Source organism: Oryzias latipes, chromosome 21, assembly GCF_002234675.1.
Source record: "Oryzias latipes chromosome 21, ASM223467v1".
Lineage (NCBI taxonomy): Eukaryota > Metazoa > Chordata > Actinopteri > Beloniformes > Adrianichthyidae > Oryzias > Oryzias latipes.
The window spans coordinates 26,756,826-26,774,955 of record NC_019879.2 but is presented as its reverse complement, the minus strand read 5'-3'; the positions used below and the strand labels follow the sequence as shown (position 1 = coordinate 26,774,955).

The 18,130-nt window shown below is 46.5% G+C and overlaps 1 protein-coding gene across 4 annotated transcripts; it reads left to right on the top strand.

Moving 5' to 3' along the window:
* The first annotated feature begins 84 nt into the window (after window positions 1-84).
* On the top strand, window positions 85-15,201 carry LOC101166347 (trichohyalin). Of its 4 annotated transcripts, none has more exons than XM_023950730.1 (28): window positions 85-399; window positions 1,744-1,889; window positions 1,962-2,099; window positions 2,215-2,292; window positions 2,366-2,433; window positions 2,508-2,673; window positions 2,751-2,857; window positions 2,948-3,253; window positions 3,334-3,451; window positions 4,639-4,773; window positions 4,846-4,994; window positions 5,069-5,218; window positions 5,289-5,367; window positions 6,775-6,852; window positions 6,949-7,095; window positions 7,177-7,265; window positions 7,330-7,471; window positions 7,727-7,920; window positions 8,007-8,134; window positions 8,242-11,069; window positions 11,242-11,352; window positions 13,167-13,637; window positions 13,704-13,751; window positions 13,828-13,971; window positions 14,052-14,201; window positions 14,291-14,356; window positions 14,436-14,498; window positions 14,575-15,201. In XM_023950730.1, exons 2-28 carry the CDS (start codon window positions 1,749-1,751, stop codon window positions 14,794-14,796), a joined length of 6,516 nt encoding a protein of 2,171 aa, XP_023806498.1. In that variant the 5' UTR covers window positions 85-399; window positions 1,744-1,748; the 3' UTR covers window positions 14,797-15,201. The 4 variants fall into 4 exon arrangements, with proteins under 4 accessions (XP_023806498.1, XP_023806497.1, XP_023806499.1 ...); XM_023950729.1 differs by having other exon boundaries at window positions 109-399; window positions 1,748-1,895; XM_023950731.1 differs by having other exon boundaries at window positions 109-399; window positions 1,744-1,895; window positions 13,828-13,932.
* The last annotated feature ends 2,929 nt before the right edge of the window (window positions 15,202-18,130 follow it).

Sequence of the window (18,130 nt, the reverse complement as noted above, 5' to 3'; positions counted from 1 at the left end):
GGGTGCTCTATAGTTAGTGGTCACGTGATCGTAAAAAGTATAACGTTTTGAACGTTACGATGCTTTGAGCGCGCGGAGCGCTTTCTATTTTTTCCTCTGGTTTTTTTTTTGTCGTTTTCTTTTCTCTTTTAAGTTACGCTCGTGACAGAAGAACAGGCAGGCTCGCCCAGCCTTGAAGTCGGTTTGTCCGTTGATTTGTCTAACTTATTGACGCAACATTGATTGGTTGAGCCCGGCTCGTGCAGCAATGTCCTCGGTTCGGTGGTGGTGGGTCGAGTGTTAAAATTACGCTTTAGTAGTGGTTCTGTTTCTGTGCCTGAGCGGTTCTTTTGGCGCTGCTAGACCTCCAGATAAGTGTCGAGGATAAGCGCCTTATCTGACGTTGGAACACCTGGTCAGGTGGGTTTAAAATCGCGTATGAGTTCACGCATGAGGGAAGGTTACCACGACAACACACTGTGAAAACTAGCTAACTTAGTTATCCTGTTTCCTACACCCTGTTGCGTAGCAACAGCCGTTTGAAGCTGTAGAACTTGTAATATCTCAACTGTGGATTATACCAATAATCCCACACCGTGCGTTATGGTCCACGGGGAGTGGAAGGCTGCACTCAATCAAGCAGCACATGACTGATGTTTTTCATGAGTCACACAGGCAGCACTTTCACCAAGTGCCATTAGTCCTGTGGTTAATATTTTCATTCTGGTTAAAAAACTATTAAAAAAAAAAAAGAGTAAATCGTTGTCTTATACAGTCAAAAGGGGTAAACAAATGTTTCGGAAGTATTTTTTTATTATTTGCGTGGGTGTGTACTTATCTAATATATTAACGTTTTACTTTATAAGTATTTTTTTATATTATTCTTAGTCTTTTTTCCCCCTCTGCTGTCAGTTGCTATGGTGACAAACACATTTAACAAGTATGGGATCAATAAAGTAAAAAAGATAAAAAATAAAAATAAAAATAAAGTATTTCTGATTCTGAAGTAATCGATAATCCTAATGGTATCAGTGACCCCTCCCCTTTATGTGACGTCACCAATGCAGTCACATAAATCACATTCCACCTTCAGGATCAAGTTAACTTTAAAACAAGAGGATGTCACGTTAAAGGGGTGCTTTAACAACTTTTTTTTTTAAAAACATAACTGTAATTAAATGTTTGGAGAAAAATCCTGCATACAATACATTTCAAAAAATAAATTCAAGACAGATTTATTGTTAATACTTTGCAAGATGGGAAGAGAAAGAAAAACTAAGAAATAAGAAAAAAAGTGTAGTTTATGTAACTTTTCCTTATAATTTACAGATGTCGTTCGTTTTTTCAGCCTATGTGGTTTTTGAAGAGATTACTTTCAAATATCGCTAAATTTCTATTTTTAGTCAGGCTTTTTGTCAACCAATTTTCTTATGTACATGAAACTTAGTTATAAAAACAAATTTATAAATATGAAAACATCTTGATCTTTTTGATTAAAATTACAAAAACCAAAATTGTTTTTATTTTATGTTGAATTTCATTAAAATTGGAATAGGTGGTGATTTTGTGGATGTTCTTCCAGAATTTATAGGTGAATTTACACCTACTGGTGTTTTTACTGTCGTCCAATTTGATGACCAAATTTATTTCAAACCTGTTTTTTAATTGTTTACTGAAGCTGACTTGTTTCTATTTGAATGGCGGGATTTTGCAAACATGTTGGATCTTTACTGGATTCTTTTCCTAATGTTACACCTGTCTCAGCCAGCATGGATTCTGGGTTGCTGATTGGCTGGCAGCAGCAGAAGGAGGAGCTCGAGCGGGAGGTATGCCGTCTGCAGGAGGAGCTGGCAGAGAGTCGAGCGGAGCGGGAGGAGTTGGAGTCCAGAACCCGAGCTCTGCAGGACAGGGTGAGGGTGAGGAGAAGCAGGTTGAAATCACACGATCGTTAGAAAATCTTAAAGCTTTTCTTGCATTTGCAGCTCCGTCAGACCATACATCCGTCACTTGGCCTGTCACTTGAGGAGGAGGAGGAGCAGAGGAGGTGGAAGAAGCAGCTTAGGGAGGGCAGGGAGAGAGAGGCCAGGCAGGCACTGCTGATACATCGGCTGCAGAACAAGGTAGGGCCACAAGAGGTGCTGTGGAGCAGAGGAGGCTGTGATATTTGACTTGTTCTGAACCTGTTTGCTGCTGGGCCTCTGTGTTCTGTAAAGAGGGTGGTGGATGTGTGTGCAGGTTCTGGAGTACAGAGATCAGTGCCAGCATTTGGACCTGCAGTTGCAAGATGAACGGAGGAAGACGCTCCACATGGAGGTCAGTTTGGTCGTTTGTGGTTCTGGCCTTCTGCAGAAATTCAGCTAACCCCCTTTGGTTTATTGAATGGCAGGGGGTCCGGGATGAACATAGCAACTCTCTGGAAAGCGCCCTCATCAGGCTGGAGGAGGAGCAGCACAGGTCTGAGAGCTGCAGATGTGGGGAAACCGAGGTCCAAACGATGTGGATCATCATCGACTCTGATTTCCCTGCAGGTCCGTAAGTCTGGCTGACACCAACTCTCTTCTGCGGGAGCAGCTCAGCCAATCTGAGAAGTTCAACCAGGAGCTTAAGGAGGAACTCCACAGACTGACAGCTGATTGGATCAGATCCACGGAGAAGGCGGAGCAAAGAGAAACTGATTGGCAGAGAGAGAAAGAGGTCTTTGGATTGTTTTATTACCTCCTCATTACCTCTTCACACTGACCCGTTCAGAGATATATTTTTTTTCGGTTTAGGATCAGCGGGGTCACGTGGGTCAGCAGCAGAACAACTGGCTGTCAGTTTGGAGATCCGTGGTGGCTCTGAGGAGACAATGTCACAGCGTGAAAACAGCTGCCGACAGGTCAACTCCGTCCCGACCAATGTTTAACCAGGTGGAGCGTCCACCCTCTGCAGGCTGTGGGGGTTAAACGTCGACTGTTTTTGTCCGCAGAGACCTGTGGGAGCTCAGGGCCGAGTTTTCCCGTCTCTCCTCAACACTCCTCTCCAGCTGTGACTCTGTCTGCTCCACCCAGAGCCTGGCGGCTCTTCACAAGCCTTTGTCTTCAACTTTGCTGCCTCTTCCTTCCCCACCATCCAGTTCTCCTCCTCTATCCTCAACACTGATCCTCCCTCCTCCTCCTCCAGACTCCTGCTCCACTCAGGGATCCTTCTCCATGGGGGAGCTAGAACTCAAAGAGGAGGAGGGAGAAGGTTCTGAGCCTAAGCTCTATGAAAAGACTGAAGCTTTGCAGCAGAGGTGAGCGTTTATTGGGAGGCTCGTAGAGGTGGTGACTTTGCTCCTCCTTCATCTCCTCTCCGTCCCTCTCTCTCTGGTAGGACTGTGGAGCTTGCTCGCTCACTGCAGGATGAGAGAGAGGAGAAGGAGAGGGAGGTGGAAAGACATCAAGAAACTGCAAGGAGACTCCAGTCTGTCAGTCAGGCTGTGATCAGACTGGTGAGTCCGTTTGATCTTAACCCCTCTTAGCTCCGTTTGCTAATCAATCTCAAAAAACTCTATTTATAAATGAGTGTCCATACAATACACAACGGAAAAAAGGAGCTTTGGATGTAAAGATGAACACAAAGTAGGGCTGTGCATTGTTACTTTGGTGGTGATCTGATTTGATTCACAGATCAAACCAAGATTCTTACGATAATGTTTGTTTGTTGCCAAAGGTCAACACTGAATACCTTTTATTTGAACAATAGATTAGAATCAACATAACAGACAAAAAAAAAAAGACTTTGAAAGAAATGGTTTTGTCACCGTACCCATTAAACACAAAAGATGTTTAGACAGTTTAAATACTTTAAATTAAATATTTTTCTGCAATTTTAGTGCAGTAATTACATTGACTGATGTGTACTTAATAATAATAATAATTGATACTTTATTTATCCCACAATGGGGGATAAATAAAGCCGGGAGGATAGCCGGGAGGCAGTAGCATTAAGGGTCTTGCCCAAGGGCCCCCACTGGGGGATGTTAATTGCTCGCCATTGATTTGGTAATTGCCCCATTACCAATGTTATCATTGTTCAATCGAACCCTGGTTCCCTGGGTGGTAGTCTTTCACCTTACCAACCGAGCTACTCAGCCGCTCACTTTTGACTTTTGACCATACTCTACTATATTTATAAATAATATAATGGTAGCAGCTGCTGACTTCTCTCCAGTTTATCAATACAGTGCTAATTACTTCACACACAAGCCATGTAGAAGAACTGAAGATCTGGCTGAGGTCCATCCATTTTCTAATCCATTTTTTTCCCTTTCGGGGTCACGGAGCTGCCGGAGCTTATCCCGGCCACTTTTGGGTATAAGCAGGGGAAATCCTGTACAGTTCGCCAGTCTGTCGCAGGGTAGAGCGTCCGCAATAACACCCATGCACTCTCACATTCACACAATTTAGGTTGACCAATTAACCTATGAAGCATGCTTTTGGTCAAGCCAGGACTTGAACCAGGGCCTTCTTGCTGTGAGGCAAGAGTGCTAACCACTGCACCACTGTGCAGCCCATGTAAATCAGTAATAAATGGAAATACTAATTGATTTTTCTGGAACATATACTCATTGAAGTCCTACTGCAGTTGAACATTTTGCCCACATAGGGCGTCAAAACTCATAGTTATTGTTTTCAGGCCAGAGTCGTCAGCAGCAGAAGTCGGCCAGCGAGCACCTCCCCAGAAGACGTCCTGCGGGCGGATTTGTCCTCCATGCTGGCTGTGCTCTCACAGGCGGAAAGCGTCCTGCTGAGGAGGAGCGAGGAGCTGCAGGTCAGAAACGCTGACCTCTGCTGTAGCTCTGATTCGCACAGAGCTCCAATCGTCTGTCTGTGTTCACGTCAGGGGGCGGAGCTAAACCTGCGACGTCTCGGTGAGGTGAGAACCAGCTTGCAGCTGCAGGTGAAGCAGCTTCAGGACGACCACCAGCAGCTTCTGGCACGCTCACAACACACACAGCAGGAGCTCACGCACACACAGAGCGTCCTCAGCAGGTGAACAAACACACAGTGGGCTGCAGCACATCCCGTCCCACAGTCACTGCTACATGTTTGTGTGTCTAACACAGCGAGAAAAAGGTCTCCAGCTCCCTCCGCTTGCAGCTGGAGGAGGTGCAAAGAAGAGAGGAGGAGGTGAAGAGAGAGAACCACAGACTGAGGAGAGAGAGAGACAGAGAGGAAGAGAAGAATCTGCAACTGGAAACAGACTCACATCGACGGTACTCTGCAGCACCACCCACCCTCATTCCTTCTGTGTGTGTTCTCCTCACCATGTCCTCCTTGTTTCAGGGTGGAGGCGGAGCTCCTAGAAAGTGTCCAGCTGACGGAGAGAGAACATCTGCACCAGATGGAGCTCCTCAGTCTGAAGGTAAAACCTGGCAGAACTGCTGTTCCCTATGAACCGCAGGATTTTTGAAAAAGTTTCACACAAATCAGTAGAACAGTGATTTTTAAAGTAAATTAAAAACGGCGATTGAATTGACTTTACGTCGTTTGAGGAGGAATTTTCCATGGATGACATCCCTCACTCAGTCCAGTTCTCATATACGCTAAATGTGTCTATCTTATGGGTGACGGCGGTGTACACCCAAGACAGTTTGCAGGGCCATAAATCACATTCACGATGAAGAGACAATAATCAGTCATCATTAAACCTATAAGGCATGCGTTTGGGTTTGGGCTGGAAGCTGGAGATCCTGGAGAAAACCCACAAATGCATGAGGAGAACATCCAAACTCCTCACAGAAAGGACCCGTTCAGTGTGGCAAGGGGTCCTTACCTCTACACCACCACACAGCCTCCCTCTAAATGCTGCATTTATTAACATAAATAACACGCTTTTTGACATACTGTAACCCTTAAAATGTTTACGCTGACAGTATCAGAATCAGCTGATTCTGATGCGGAGAAAAGCCGCTTTTCATATCAAGTGTTAATTACGGCGGTATTCTTTGCAACACAAATAGTTGGTTTATGTTGATTACATGAACATTCCACTACTGTAAAGTGTTGAATATCCGCTCAAAGTTTCCTTTCTCTGCTTCAGAATCTACTGGAATTGTTGTGTTAAATGCTCAATAGTTGAAGAGTTAGAATTAGGCCTGCACAATATACCGCAAATTTATCGTTATTGCAATATCCAGCTCTGCAATATGCATATCGCAAAAGACGGCGAATATCGCAATAAATCGCAAACCCAAAATGTGTTAAAACAATCTTCTAGCAGCTTGAAGCATTTAACGAATCAAATAAATCCCTTTATGCTTTGACCAATCAGATGGACGCCTTCCCATTGTTGACCAATCAGATGGAGGCCTATTATGTTAGATGTTTGTCCCCCATGTCGATGAGGGTCATTTGGAGTATAATTTTTAAACTGTTGCAATGAAATGGGAATGATGTTTTTGTTTATTTTTCTATTTGTTTATTTACCGCAAATTTATCGTTATCGCAATATTGATCACTAATATCGCATATCGCAAGTTTTCCTCATATCGTGCAGCCCTAGTTAGAATAGTGGAGAGAATGTCGAAATTGGAGCTAAAGCTCCGTTGGTAACGGGTTCATGTCAACCTCTCAAAAAACATATATATTATCTTCTTGTGGAGGCAACCTTCCTTTTTGACATTCCTTCTGTGATTTTCAATATCTATCATCATATTTAAACTAAACAGTCTGGCTTTGATGGACACTTCTCAGAAGTTTTACAAAAATTGATCAAAGTTTGTTTCGCTATCTCAAGTGAAGGAAAATCCTTTTTAATGTTGACCTGCAGGGGGCGCTGGAGAGAGAACAGCTGGACAGGCAGAAAGCAGAGGAAGAGGCAGCAGGCTCTAGGGATGCCCTACAGCAGGTAAGCCATTTTCTTAGATTCAGAAATGGCTGTGTGTCATCGGGCTGCTCCTGTCATGACAGTTTTGGCCCCGCCCTCCATGTGTGACCTCCTCAGTGCAGGGGAAGCATACTCCGCCTCTCATCCTCAGAAAGCCTGCTGAGGCGGGATCTGGAGGAGAGTCGAGATGCTTTGAAGAAGGTTTCTGCTCTTAACTCTGCTCTGGCCTCAGACAAGAGAGCACTGAACCAGCAGCTGCTGCAGGTAAGCCTGGCTCAGAGGCGTCTGAGCAGTCATCTGAAGCTCCATATTAACTGTCTGTCTGCCTCACGTGTGTTCTTAAAGCTGGAAGGCAAACTGTCAGAGAGCCAATCGCAGCTGCAAGCTGTGAGTTCAGAGTTCACCTGTCTGCAGAGAGACGTCAGACCTCTCAGGTGAGTTAAGCCGTCCACAAATTTCTGATGATTGATCCATGATCCCACTGTGACCACCGTTCAGACTGCAGAGGGATCAGGATGCCGACGTCATCCGTCAGCTGAAAGAGCAGCAGGTGGAGGCTGAGAAAAACCTGGAGAGAAAGGAGAGAGAGCTTCAGCTATTGGAGGAGGAGAGAACAAGTGGTGAACAACAGCTGGAGGAGGTAACGAAGAACAGCTGCAGCTGTCATAAGAGCTTTGTAGAGTCATTACACACCTGTCTTTAATAAAAAATAAAGTGAAACAGGAGAAAGTTTTGCCATGTAGCTTTACAAAAATGTATTTTTAGTGTAAAGTTGGACTTTATAATGTAATAATGAATTGAAAATTCATTATATTCTTTTGTCCTTTATCCCTGGATGTTTTCCATCTGTCAAAAGAGAAGATTTACTAAAACTTTGTTGTGTTTTTGCTTTTAGCTTCGCTCTCATCACGTCTCGCTGTGCCAGGAGCTGAAGGAGTTGCAGGAGGAGTTGCAACAGGCGAAACAGGAGGTTAGGATTCTGAATTGGCAGCAGGAGGAGCAGCAAAGGGAGAGCAGGAGCCGGCAGGAGGAGCTCCAGAATGAGCATAGACAGCGGGCGCAGCTGGAGGAGGAGCTGCATGAGCTCAGGTGCTGAATTCTACCTGTCCAAGCACTGAAAACTGTCCAGTCCATTTGTGTTCTGGTTCTGCTCACACAGACGGTTTTTGTTGCAGGCCTCTGTCAGTGTCCCTGCAGCTGCAGCTCAGCCAGCAGCAGCAGCTCCTCTCCCAGGTCGAGGTGGACCGCTGTCAGCTGAGCACTCGCCTCCATGCGCTGCAGGAGGCCAAGCTCACCTTACAGGGTCTGTCTGTTCATCTACTAGAAAATGAGGGAGGTGCACCCACGCTCCTCGTGAGTGACCAAATGTGGAATGGTGTCAGTGACGGCTGCGTTTGTGTCTGTCTGAAGGTGAAATCAAATGTCTGAGAGGGGAGCTGCAGAGAGAGACAGCCAGCAGAGAGAGAAGTGAGGGCGAGAAGGAGGTGCTGCAGGAAGACCTGCAGAGACTGACGGAAGAGGTGCAGGAGCTGAGGAGAAGAAAGGCAGAAAAGGAAGAGGAGAAAAAGATGTGCCAAAGAGAACGAGAGACACTGAGGGAGGAATTAAGGCTGAGAGACGGGGAGCTGGAAGCCCTGAAGACACGCACTGAAAGGATGGAAGAGGAGCTGGAAGAAAAGGGACAACAGGTGGAGAGACTGAAGGAGGAGGTGACACAACGAGCTACCCAAGTCAGCTTCCTAAATGAGAGAATAGTTGGCTTGGAAGAGGAAAAGAAGATTCTGCTGGAGGAGGCAAAGAGTACTGAGGTCAGACTGCTGGAGGAGGAGGCGAAAAGGAAAGACGAGGAGGTGCAAAGAGATGGGGAGACTGAAGCTCTCTGTGACAGAATAGAGAAATTAGAAAGAGAGAAGGAAGAAATAGATAAGGAGGTGCACCAAATGAAGAGAAAAGCACAGGAGCAAGAGGAGAGATGGAGGTCAAATGATGAGGAGAGCCAGAATGAGATAAACAGACTAAGGGGAGAAAACTCTTCCCTCCAGGAGCACAGAAAGTCAGAGAAGCGACAAATAGAGAAACTGCAAAATGAAAAAATGGAGGTGCTGGAGAGGCTACAAGAGAAAGTTGGAGAGGTGGAACTGATGAAGGTAAAACTAAGTGTGGCTCAGGAGGAGAGTGAGGAGCTGAGGGAGGAGGTGCAGAGGAGGGAGCGCAGCCTGGAGAAACAGATATGTGCAGTACGAGAAAGGGAGGAGGAAATGGAGAACCTGAGGGGGCGGCTGAGGTTGGTGAAGGAGCGGGAGGCGGAAGCAGAGAGAGAGCTCCAGGAAACTTCTGACAAACTGAAAAAAAAAGAGGCGAGGGAGGAACACCTGGAGGTGCTGCTTAGAGAAAACCGGGAACTTTTGAAGCAGGAGGAAAAAGGACGAGAAGAAAGAGAAGACAGGATCTGCTCCTTGATCAAACAATTGCAGGAGGCCCAGGCTGTTAACCTGGGAGCAAAAAGAAGAAGCACAGAAAGGCAGAAGGCCCATGACAGACTGCAGGAGGAGGTGAAGGACTGGCAGGAGCAAGCAGAACAAAGTGTGAAGGAGGTGGCAAAACTCAAAGAAATCCTGAAGGGGAGAAATGAGGAGGTGAACCAGCTGAAAGCAATGCTTGAAGAAAAAGAAGAGGAGTGGAAAGAGCAGGAGGCTTTGAGTAAAACAGAGAAAGAAAGGAGGAGAAGGCTGGAAAACAAGCTGGTCGAGGTGGAGGAAGAGAACACCAGGTTAGAGAAGGAGGTGAGACTGATGCAGGCAGTTGGAGATAAAGATAGGGAGGCTCTGGCAAAGGCTGGAGAGGAGTTAAAAACATTGAAGGACAACCTGGTAAAAAGTGAAAACAAAGAGAGGGAGCTGGGAGAAACTGTGAGAAGAATGGAAGAGGAGAAGATGATGCTGAGTAGCAATTTGAGAGAGATGGAGGACGAGATCAAAGCAGAGAAGGAGCAGTTGTGGAGAGTAAGGAAAGAGAGGAGCAGTCTGGAGGACAAACTAAAAGAAAAAGAGAGAGAAATAGATGAGTGCAGGGATTTGCTTAGAAGTCAGGAGGAAAAACTTGAGGAGGTGAAAAAGATGGATAGAAAAACATTGGAGAGTGAAAGAAATCGGTATCTACTGTTGGAGGAAAAAGGGAAGACCAGGGTTAAAAAGCTTGAGGAGGAGAAGGAGGACCTTTTACTGCAGTTAATGAAAAGGGAAAAAGAAGTGACAGAACTCCAAGAGGAGGTGCAGAGGCAGAGGATCACTGCAAGCAAGGAGCTCAATGAAAAGAAAGAGGAGGCATTTAATGTACAAAGGGAATGTGAGGAGGCGCAGGAAAAGCTAAAATCATTGAAAAGGGAAATGATTTATCTCCAAGAGGAGGTGAAACAAAAGCAAGAAGAGAATGAGGAGGTGCAGGAAAAACTGCAATCATTGAAGAGGGAAATGATTTATCTCCAAGAGGAGGTGAAACAAAAGCAAGAAGAGAATGAGGAGGTGCAGGAAAAACTGCAATCATTGAAGAGGGAAATGATTTATCTCCAGGAGGAGGTGAAACAAAAGCAAGAAGACAATGAGGAGGTGCAGGAAAAACTCCAATCATTAAAAAGCGAAATGATTTATCTCCAAGAGGAGGTGAAACAAAAGCAAAAAGAGAATGAGGAGACACAGGAGAAAATGACCGTGTTAAAGGAGGTGCACCAGAAACATTTAAAGAAAGAGGAAGAGTGGAGAACTAACGATATGATGAGCAGAAATGACACCCAGGAGCTACAGAGGCAGAAAGATGAGGCTCAAGAGGAGCTGCAGAGGAGCAGAAAGGAGATCTACATACTTAGAGAGGAGCTAGAAAAGGAACAAAGAGAAAAAAAGGACCTTCAAGATGAGATGAAAAAGAGGAGTGAAGAGGCTGGATTGCTAAGACAGAAAATAGAGGAGGAGTTCAGCAGCACCAAGAAGAGGGAGGAGACAGAAAAACAAACAAGAGAGAAGACTGAGATAGAGTTGGCCGCTCTAAAGGAGGAGCTGCAAAGGGAACACAGGGAGAAATTGGAGACAGTGGAGGAGCTGAAGAAGAGGAGAGAGGATGTCACTGTGCTTGAAGGAGAGGTGAAGGAGGAGTGCATGAAGAAGGAGGAGGTGCAGGAAGATCTAAGAAGAGTGCAGCACAGCTTGGAGCAGATGTCTCACAGTCTGAGCTCCCTTCAGAGTCAGGTAAACTTGGAAACAGCAGCCCTAGTGGCTTAACGAACCACAAGATCACAACTTTGATGAAAGTTTGCCAAGGATTTAATTCTGTTTTTGATCACTTTTTAGCCTCTTCTGTAGGATTTCTTTGAGGCAGAAGTTTTTTTTAGAGTGAAACTAACTGTAAACTTTCCTTCAGGTGTCAGAGCTGAGTATCAGCAAGGAGCGAGTAGAGGTGGAGAAGCAGCAGATGAGAGAAGGCCTGCAGGTGGCGCTCAAGGAGATGGACTTGCTGAAAGTTCTCCTCCAGGTACCGTTTCTCCTGCTGTCTTATAAACAAAGTATATGTGGATCGGTAACTAGGTGGCGTTCTAGTTTGAATCAAGATCCACAATTCACAGATCGAACCACGGATCCTTCTATTCAGTACATTATTTTTGAATGGTTGATGCATGTGTCTTTTTACTGGTCGTATGAAAATAATAATCATGCATTTTATTTAAAACACTCAAGAACACTGCACAGATTCAAAAGTAAAACACAATAAAATCACAAAATGACAATAAGTTGAGATAATTAACAAAATCCGATTACAGAAGATGAAAAATTGTGATTTTGGAAAAGCACATTTAAACAGATTTTGAGCCTGGATTTAAAAATTGAAAAGGACTCAATGTTACAGAGGTCTGGGGTGGTTCCAGAGTTGGGGAGCTGAAGGCACGGCTCAGTACGGTGAGCTGAAGAGAAGAAGACTGGAGAGAGCGAGAGAGAGTGTTAATATGGAGGAGATCAGAAAGATAAGAAGGAGCTCGGTTATGGAGGCTTTGAACGTGTAGAGAAGAGGTTTTAATTGAATCCTGAAAACTACTGGAAACCATTGCAGCTGCTGGAGAACGGGAGTGATGTGATGGAAGGAAGGAGTTCTGCTGATGATGGAGGCAGCTGAATTCTGGACCAATTGAAGTTTATCAGAGAGGCCACAGAGAAGTGCATTGCAATAGTCAAGGAGAGAAGTGACCAGACTATGAACCAAGATGGAAGCGGATTGGACAGTGAGGGAGGGGCGGAGACAATTAATATTGTGTAAATGAAAGACCGAGTAATGCTGTTGATGTGAGACTGACAGGATAATGGACTGTCAAGGACGACACCCAGACTCTAATAATGATATGTATTTAATCATCTTAACCTTCAGACTACCAGAGAAAATCAATGTTGTCCAGTCTTTTTTTTTTTCTTTTTATATAAATGTACCAAAAACGGCAATTCCCAGAGTCCCACCCCTTCACTTTTGGTACCATTAAAAAAGCACCAAATGTCCTCTATAAATACCAAAAGGGGTTAATTCATTATTATGCAGTGGTTGGGAGATATTCAGGTTTAGAAATGTCCTCTACTGGGGACAAATTTGCATTGCTGGGAGTCAGGAGGACATGACATCACATAATTTATCACAAGATGTTGGTTATATTCTTAAATTCATATTCATCATAATTTCTTTAACCAAAATTGTTGATTAAATTAAAAACAAAACATGTTTTTATAAAACTTATTTCAGTAAACTGAACTTCAGTCTCACTTTTTTTTATCTACAAAAAACACTTAATAGTTTTATTTTGAAAATAAGAACCTTTGAGACTTTATTTTTATTTCCAGAAACAGTTAATTATGCGGCGCCTTCCGTCCGTGAAACCTGGGTTCGACTCCGGGCTGCTCCCTGTTCCCTTCTCTACTTCTGTGCCGGTCCCAAGCCCGGTTGCTTTGAGAGGGTTGCGTCAGGAAGGGCATCCGGCGTAAAACATTGCCAAGTTTACCATGCGACTCGTTCGCTGTGGCGACCCCTGATGGGAAAAGCCGAAAGAGAAACAACATTTAAAATCCAACATTATTCTGCAATTTTAGAACAACAAATACTGATACATTGCCTGAAGTGTATTTTAATAGACTCTACGATATTCATAAACTTTGAAAATCAGACGTCGCAAATATTTGTACCCGTTTTTTCTAAAACAAATTGTGAATATCCGAGTATTTAGATACTTGTAATCCCCCACTTGTTAGTCTGATCTAGAAGCACCAAACTCCAGATCTTTTTTCTTGTTATCTTCTACTTGTATCAATCAGGAAAGCCATGCAGAAGGAGAACTGCTGAGGAGCACACTGGAGGAGAAGAAGAAGGAGATGGGGAGGGTTCGACAGGAGAACCTGCAGATGGAAGAGAGGCAAGAGGAGCTGGAGGAGCTGAGAGCCAGGGTCAAAGCCCTGGAGAGAAGAAGGACGGAGATGGCAGAGGAGCTAGATAGGGCAGATGAGAGGAGGAGGGAGGCTGAGGAGTGGTGGAGGAGCAAAGTGAAGGAAGTAGAACGGCAGAAGGGGACGATGCAAAGCACTCTTTACACAGAAATACAGACGCAAGGGGAGCTACTGAAGGAGTCGAGGTCCAAGCTTCAGGACAGTTTGAGGGAGCTGGAGGAGGCGAGAATGGAGCTTAGCCGGAACAGAGCCTTGTTGGAGGAGCAGAAAACTTTCACGATTGCTGACAGAGAGGATTCGGGGGAGCAGAGGAGCAGAGGCAGCCAAGAGGAAAGAGGGGAGGTTCGTGTTAACACAGAGGTACTGTGTGTTCTCATAGAGAAGCTGCTCATGTCTGTCTACTTTAAGGTGAAGCAGGAGGAGATCAGGAGGCAGCTCCAGCAGAGGGAGGCTCAGGTAAGGTTCCAGGTCTTCCTGCTCTCATGAGTTTGAGCACCAGAACTGTTTCAGATGAAGTCTGTCCTGTGAGCAGGTGGACAGTTTGACTCTCAGAGTCCAGGAGCTGCAGGAAGACAGAAATCAGCTCCGATTGGCTCTGGAACAAACTGAGGCGCAGCTGAAAAACGTCGCCACCCAGGTGGAGCAGAGCACGGGGGCGGAGCCTAACCCAGGAGAGGTTATTGATTTGTCATTTGAGAGAGGAGAAAAAGTGGCTGTGATGGAATTGTCACGGGTGTGTGAAATGTGGGTTTCCAGACTGTAGGGGGCAGACTGGAGGTCCTGCAGAGACTGGTGGCTGAACTGGAGCTCCAACGGACACGACTGCAGAAGAAGAACTTGAATCTAGAAAAGCAAAAAGACAGACTGAAGAAAGACAGAGACTTTCTGAGAGACACCCTGAGACAGGTACACACAAAGAAGCATTTTTAAAGATCATATTTTTATGCTTTTGTCAGAAATGTGATCTTAAGTTAACTTTGTCTGGTGTTCCTCAGGTGGAGCTGGAGCGTGGGAGGCTCAGCCAGCAGCTGACAGACAGCAGAGGATCTCAGGTGGAACAGGTGTGTCAGAGTGAGCTTTACTGAAATGATGTGTCTTTGTGTGGTTGTTTGTCATGTGTGTATGTTTATGTCCGCTCAGGTGTGCGCTAATGCCACAGAAGAAGATCGTCTGCGCAGCAAAGTGAAGGAGCTGGAGGAGCAGGTGAGCATGTGCAGAAGATCAGTCCAGGCGTTGACTCAACTAAACTGATGATGTCGCTGTGCCCCTCCCTCCCCAGGTTAGTCAGCTTCGTCTTTCTTTAGCTATGGACCAGCAGCAGAAGGCGGAGTTTATCCAGCAGTCATCCAGAAACAGCCAATGGCTGCTCTCACTAAGACGGGACCTCAATGATTCGCTGTCTGCTGTGACCCGTCTACCAATCCCGTCTGTCCTGGAGTCTGAGACACAGAGGTTGGACCGCAGCCTGAGGGAGGAGGAGCTTAGGATTTCCTTGAGTTGATCGTGACTCTTGAGTCACAAAAGCCAAACCTGGAACTGAACTTGAAAATGTTAATCGTATTTACCATGACACAGGAGGTTCTCCCCACAGTAGATGCACTTTCAGACTTTTCAGACTTTCAATGCTATGGGATGAGGTGTTTCCTGTTGATAGGCAACAACATCCTGCTTTTGGACATGAAAGGATCCGATCTGAATTTGGAGTCTGTACTCACATTCTGAAACAGTTTGCCTCAAAGTTGCCTCAGATGAAATCTCAGGACAAATGTTCACTCCGACCTTTTTTACTTTATTTATTTGAAGATTTTTCTGTTTTTTAAGGACACAGCCTGCTTCAGTTTTAGTTCAGGTTAGCTGTGATCCCATAAGAAATTCACCAAAGAATAAAGTTTTTATAGATTTCTTATCGTTGCTGTTCTCTTCTTACTGGCTTTTTCTTTGTAAAATTTATAATTTTGGCCGTTTGGCCTCCTCGGTCCCGTCAAGGCCTGACCAGAGCTCCTCTAGGGCCGGCGTCTGGGGGTGGGGGCCTGGGCTTGCTCCGGGGGGGGCGACGCTTTCTGGCTCCTCTCTCTCTTTGTGGGGTGGGTGGTGCCGGGCCTGGGGTGTCGGCGCCTCCGGGGGTGGGGCCCCTGGGCTGGGTGGCCCTGGCCCCTTTGCTGAGGGGGGGCTGGGGGACGGCTGTTTGACCACCGGGGGACAGTCTACCAGCTGTCCCCAACTTACCCCCTTCCTCATATAACCTCATATTAGGGTGAGGGGGTGGGGGGTCTAGCCTGCGATGCGCCTTGGGGGGGGGGGCTACTTGGCAGTGGTCCCCCTCCTATGGTTGCCGTATGGAGTGGGCCCCCCCTCTTTCGGTTTTATTTGCACCTTAGACATGTAGGGTCCTTGCAGTGACGTGCGGTGAGGTTAATGGATGGTGAGGCACTGACGTCATCAATCATATTTACAAACATATGAACCATACTGAGTAACTTATTCACCATTTAATTGACAACAGTTAACGTGTTTTGTTTAAAATATCATTTCAACATGTTTTTTCATATACAAACTGCAGCATAGAAAAAAGCACAAACCTTATTATCGTCTTACCTTTACTTGTAAATAAAGCCCATATGCCGCTCCTTCTGAAGAAAATGACTTGCCGCTTGCTATCACTTCTTCTATTATTTTTAGCGTCATAATCTCAGGGCTCACCGGCGCCCCCTAACTTGAGGCACGGGAACTTCTGGCCTCACCCAGTTGCTTTTTTGCCGGCGTTTAGCGCTCAGCACAAGAAACACGTCCCTCAGTTATTTATAAAAACAAACACTGTACATCATATACCTCTGTTAAATTATGTAAACTCAGCTCATAGAGTACAAGTGATTGAACCGACATACAGAGAGACAGCAGTACCGTCTGACTGCATAGGTATTGCGCAATCCAAGGTGAGGCTCAGCGGGCTGCTGCCTCATCGCACGTCACTTCTTAGTATCTGAACGGCAAATGCGGAAATTCAGCGATTTTGAAAAGAAAAAACACCCAAAAATGATACATTTAAATGGAAAATGACTGCAAAGCACAAATTACTGAACTTAAATATAATAATAATTGAATTTATTTTTCTCTTTTCTTCCCATGACAGGTGAGGCACAGCCTCACCTGCCTCTCCTGACTGCACGTCACTGGGTCCTTGGTAGGGGGGGTGCTTGGACATCACTGCAAGCAAGCAGCAGATGTCCTCCTGGCACCCTACCCGCCAATTTTAACCACACCTTAGACATTTAGGGCCCCTTGGTGGGGAGGGTGAGGGGACATCACTGTGAGTAATCAGGAGATGTCCCCTTAGTGCCCTACTCGCCAATTTTAACTGCACCCCCCTTAGTACACACACCCCTCCCCCTTCAATATATACATTCCAACATAAACACACACACATGCACACACACACCCTCTCAAACACACATACACGCACACACATTTTGCAAGGAAGGTGGGACCTGGGTCCATCTGTCCCCTACCCCTTCCCTGGTGGGGGGTGCGGGCCCCTTGGCGATGGCGGCCGTGTCCCTTGGGTGCCGGCTCCCTGGGCCCGGCGGTGCTCTCTCCGCACGGTGGGGGGGTTCATATTACACCTGAGCCGGGGGTGTTCGTGTCCCTGGGGGGTGGGTCCTGGTCCTTGCCCCTGAGCGCTGGGCCCCGCCAAACTTCCAACATGGCCGAGCCTGGTCGGGCCATATTTATAACACCCCTTGTGGGCCGCCCTTTTTTCCCCGGGGTTCCCCCCTCCTGGGAGGGGGCGGCGGGCCCCTGCCTTGCTCCTCCCTGGACCAACCGTGGGCCGGGTGGGTGGCTGCCTGGAGTGCTGAGCGGGTCTCCCTTGGGGGGTCCTGGCTCGCACCTGGGGTTGGGGCAGGGGGATGCCCGGAACTCCTGGGTGGTGGTGGGGTGCTCGTCTGGTGCTGTGGGCGTCCTTCTCCGGTGGGGCCCTGCGTTGGGCTCTTCCGGCGCGGCGGGGGGGCTGCTTTCCTGGCTGGGCTGGGGCGGCGCTCTCTTTCCCTCCGCGCCTCCCTGCTCTCTGGCTGTGGGGGCCTCGCGGCGGTCCTGCTGGCCCTGGCCTGGGTGGCGGTCTTGGTCGCCCGGGGGGCGGTTGTTCCCTGCCTGTTCCCGTGTGGCGTTGGGGGAATTCCGGCTGCCGCTGCTGCTGCGGCGGGGGTCTGGGTGTGGGGGTGGCTGGGTGCTCCTCCTCCTTCTTTTCACATTCCACCATCCATTTTAGAAGAACATAAACACTCACCTGAGCACAGGTGTTAGCTCACCTTTACGCTAATAGTTTGCGTGATTGAATGAATGAAAGATTTCACACTAGTTGGTTTAAAGGCATGGGTATGCGTTCGTGAACACTATCTGTTTTGTGTACATGTTGACATGTGAACATTTTTTGCAGCTAGCAGGTGTGTTGATAGTGTTTGAGTGTGTGTGAACAGGCCCCGCCCTTTTTGTACTACATTTGAACCGTACCGTAACGATAAACAACCAGTAAACCTGTCTGCTCTATGCTGCTTCATGGTCTTACCCCCTCCCTCTCACTATCACCCCCCCCTCTGACATCCCTCCCTCTTCTTCCCTTCTTTCCTTTTCCGTCCGGTCCAACACCAAAGATTTTCAATCATGGTTGAAATGAATAAAGTTTGGCCTTAATTACAAAAGGGGTTTATGCAGTCATACATTTGGTTTGTCTGAAGATTAATAACCCCTCTTGTTAAAGTAAAATATGTCCAACACAAGAGGCTCTCAGCTCTCATCTGCCTGCCTAGCTGTTGGACAGGACAAGTAAAAAAAAAAAAAAA

Coding starts and splice junctions, on each gene's coding strand:
- LOC101166347 (XM_023950729.1), top strand. CDS start 1,749: ATGGATTCTGGGTTGCTGATTGGCTGGCAGCAGCAGAAGGAGGAGCTC. Junction 1,896..1,961: donor CTCTGCAGGACAGGGTGAGG/GTGAGGAGAAGC, acceptor TTGCATTTGCAG/CTCCGTCAGACCATACATCC. Junction 7,921..8,006: donor GAGGAGCTGCATGAGCTCAG/GTGCTGAATTCT, acceptor TTTTTGTTGCAG/GCCTCTGTCAGTGTCCCTGC.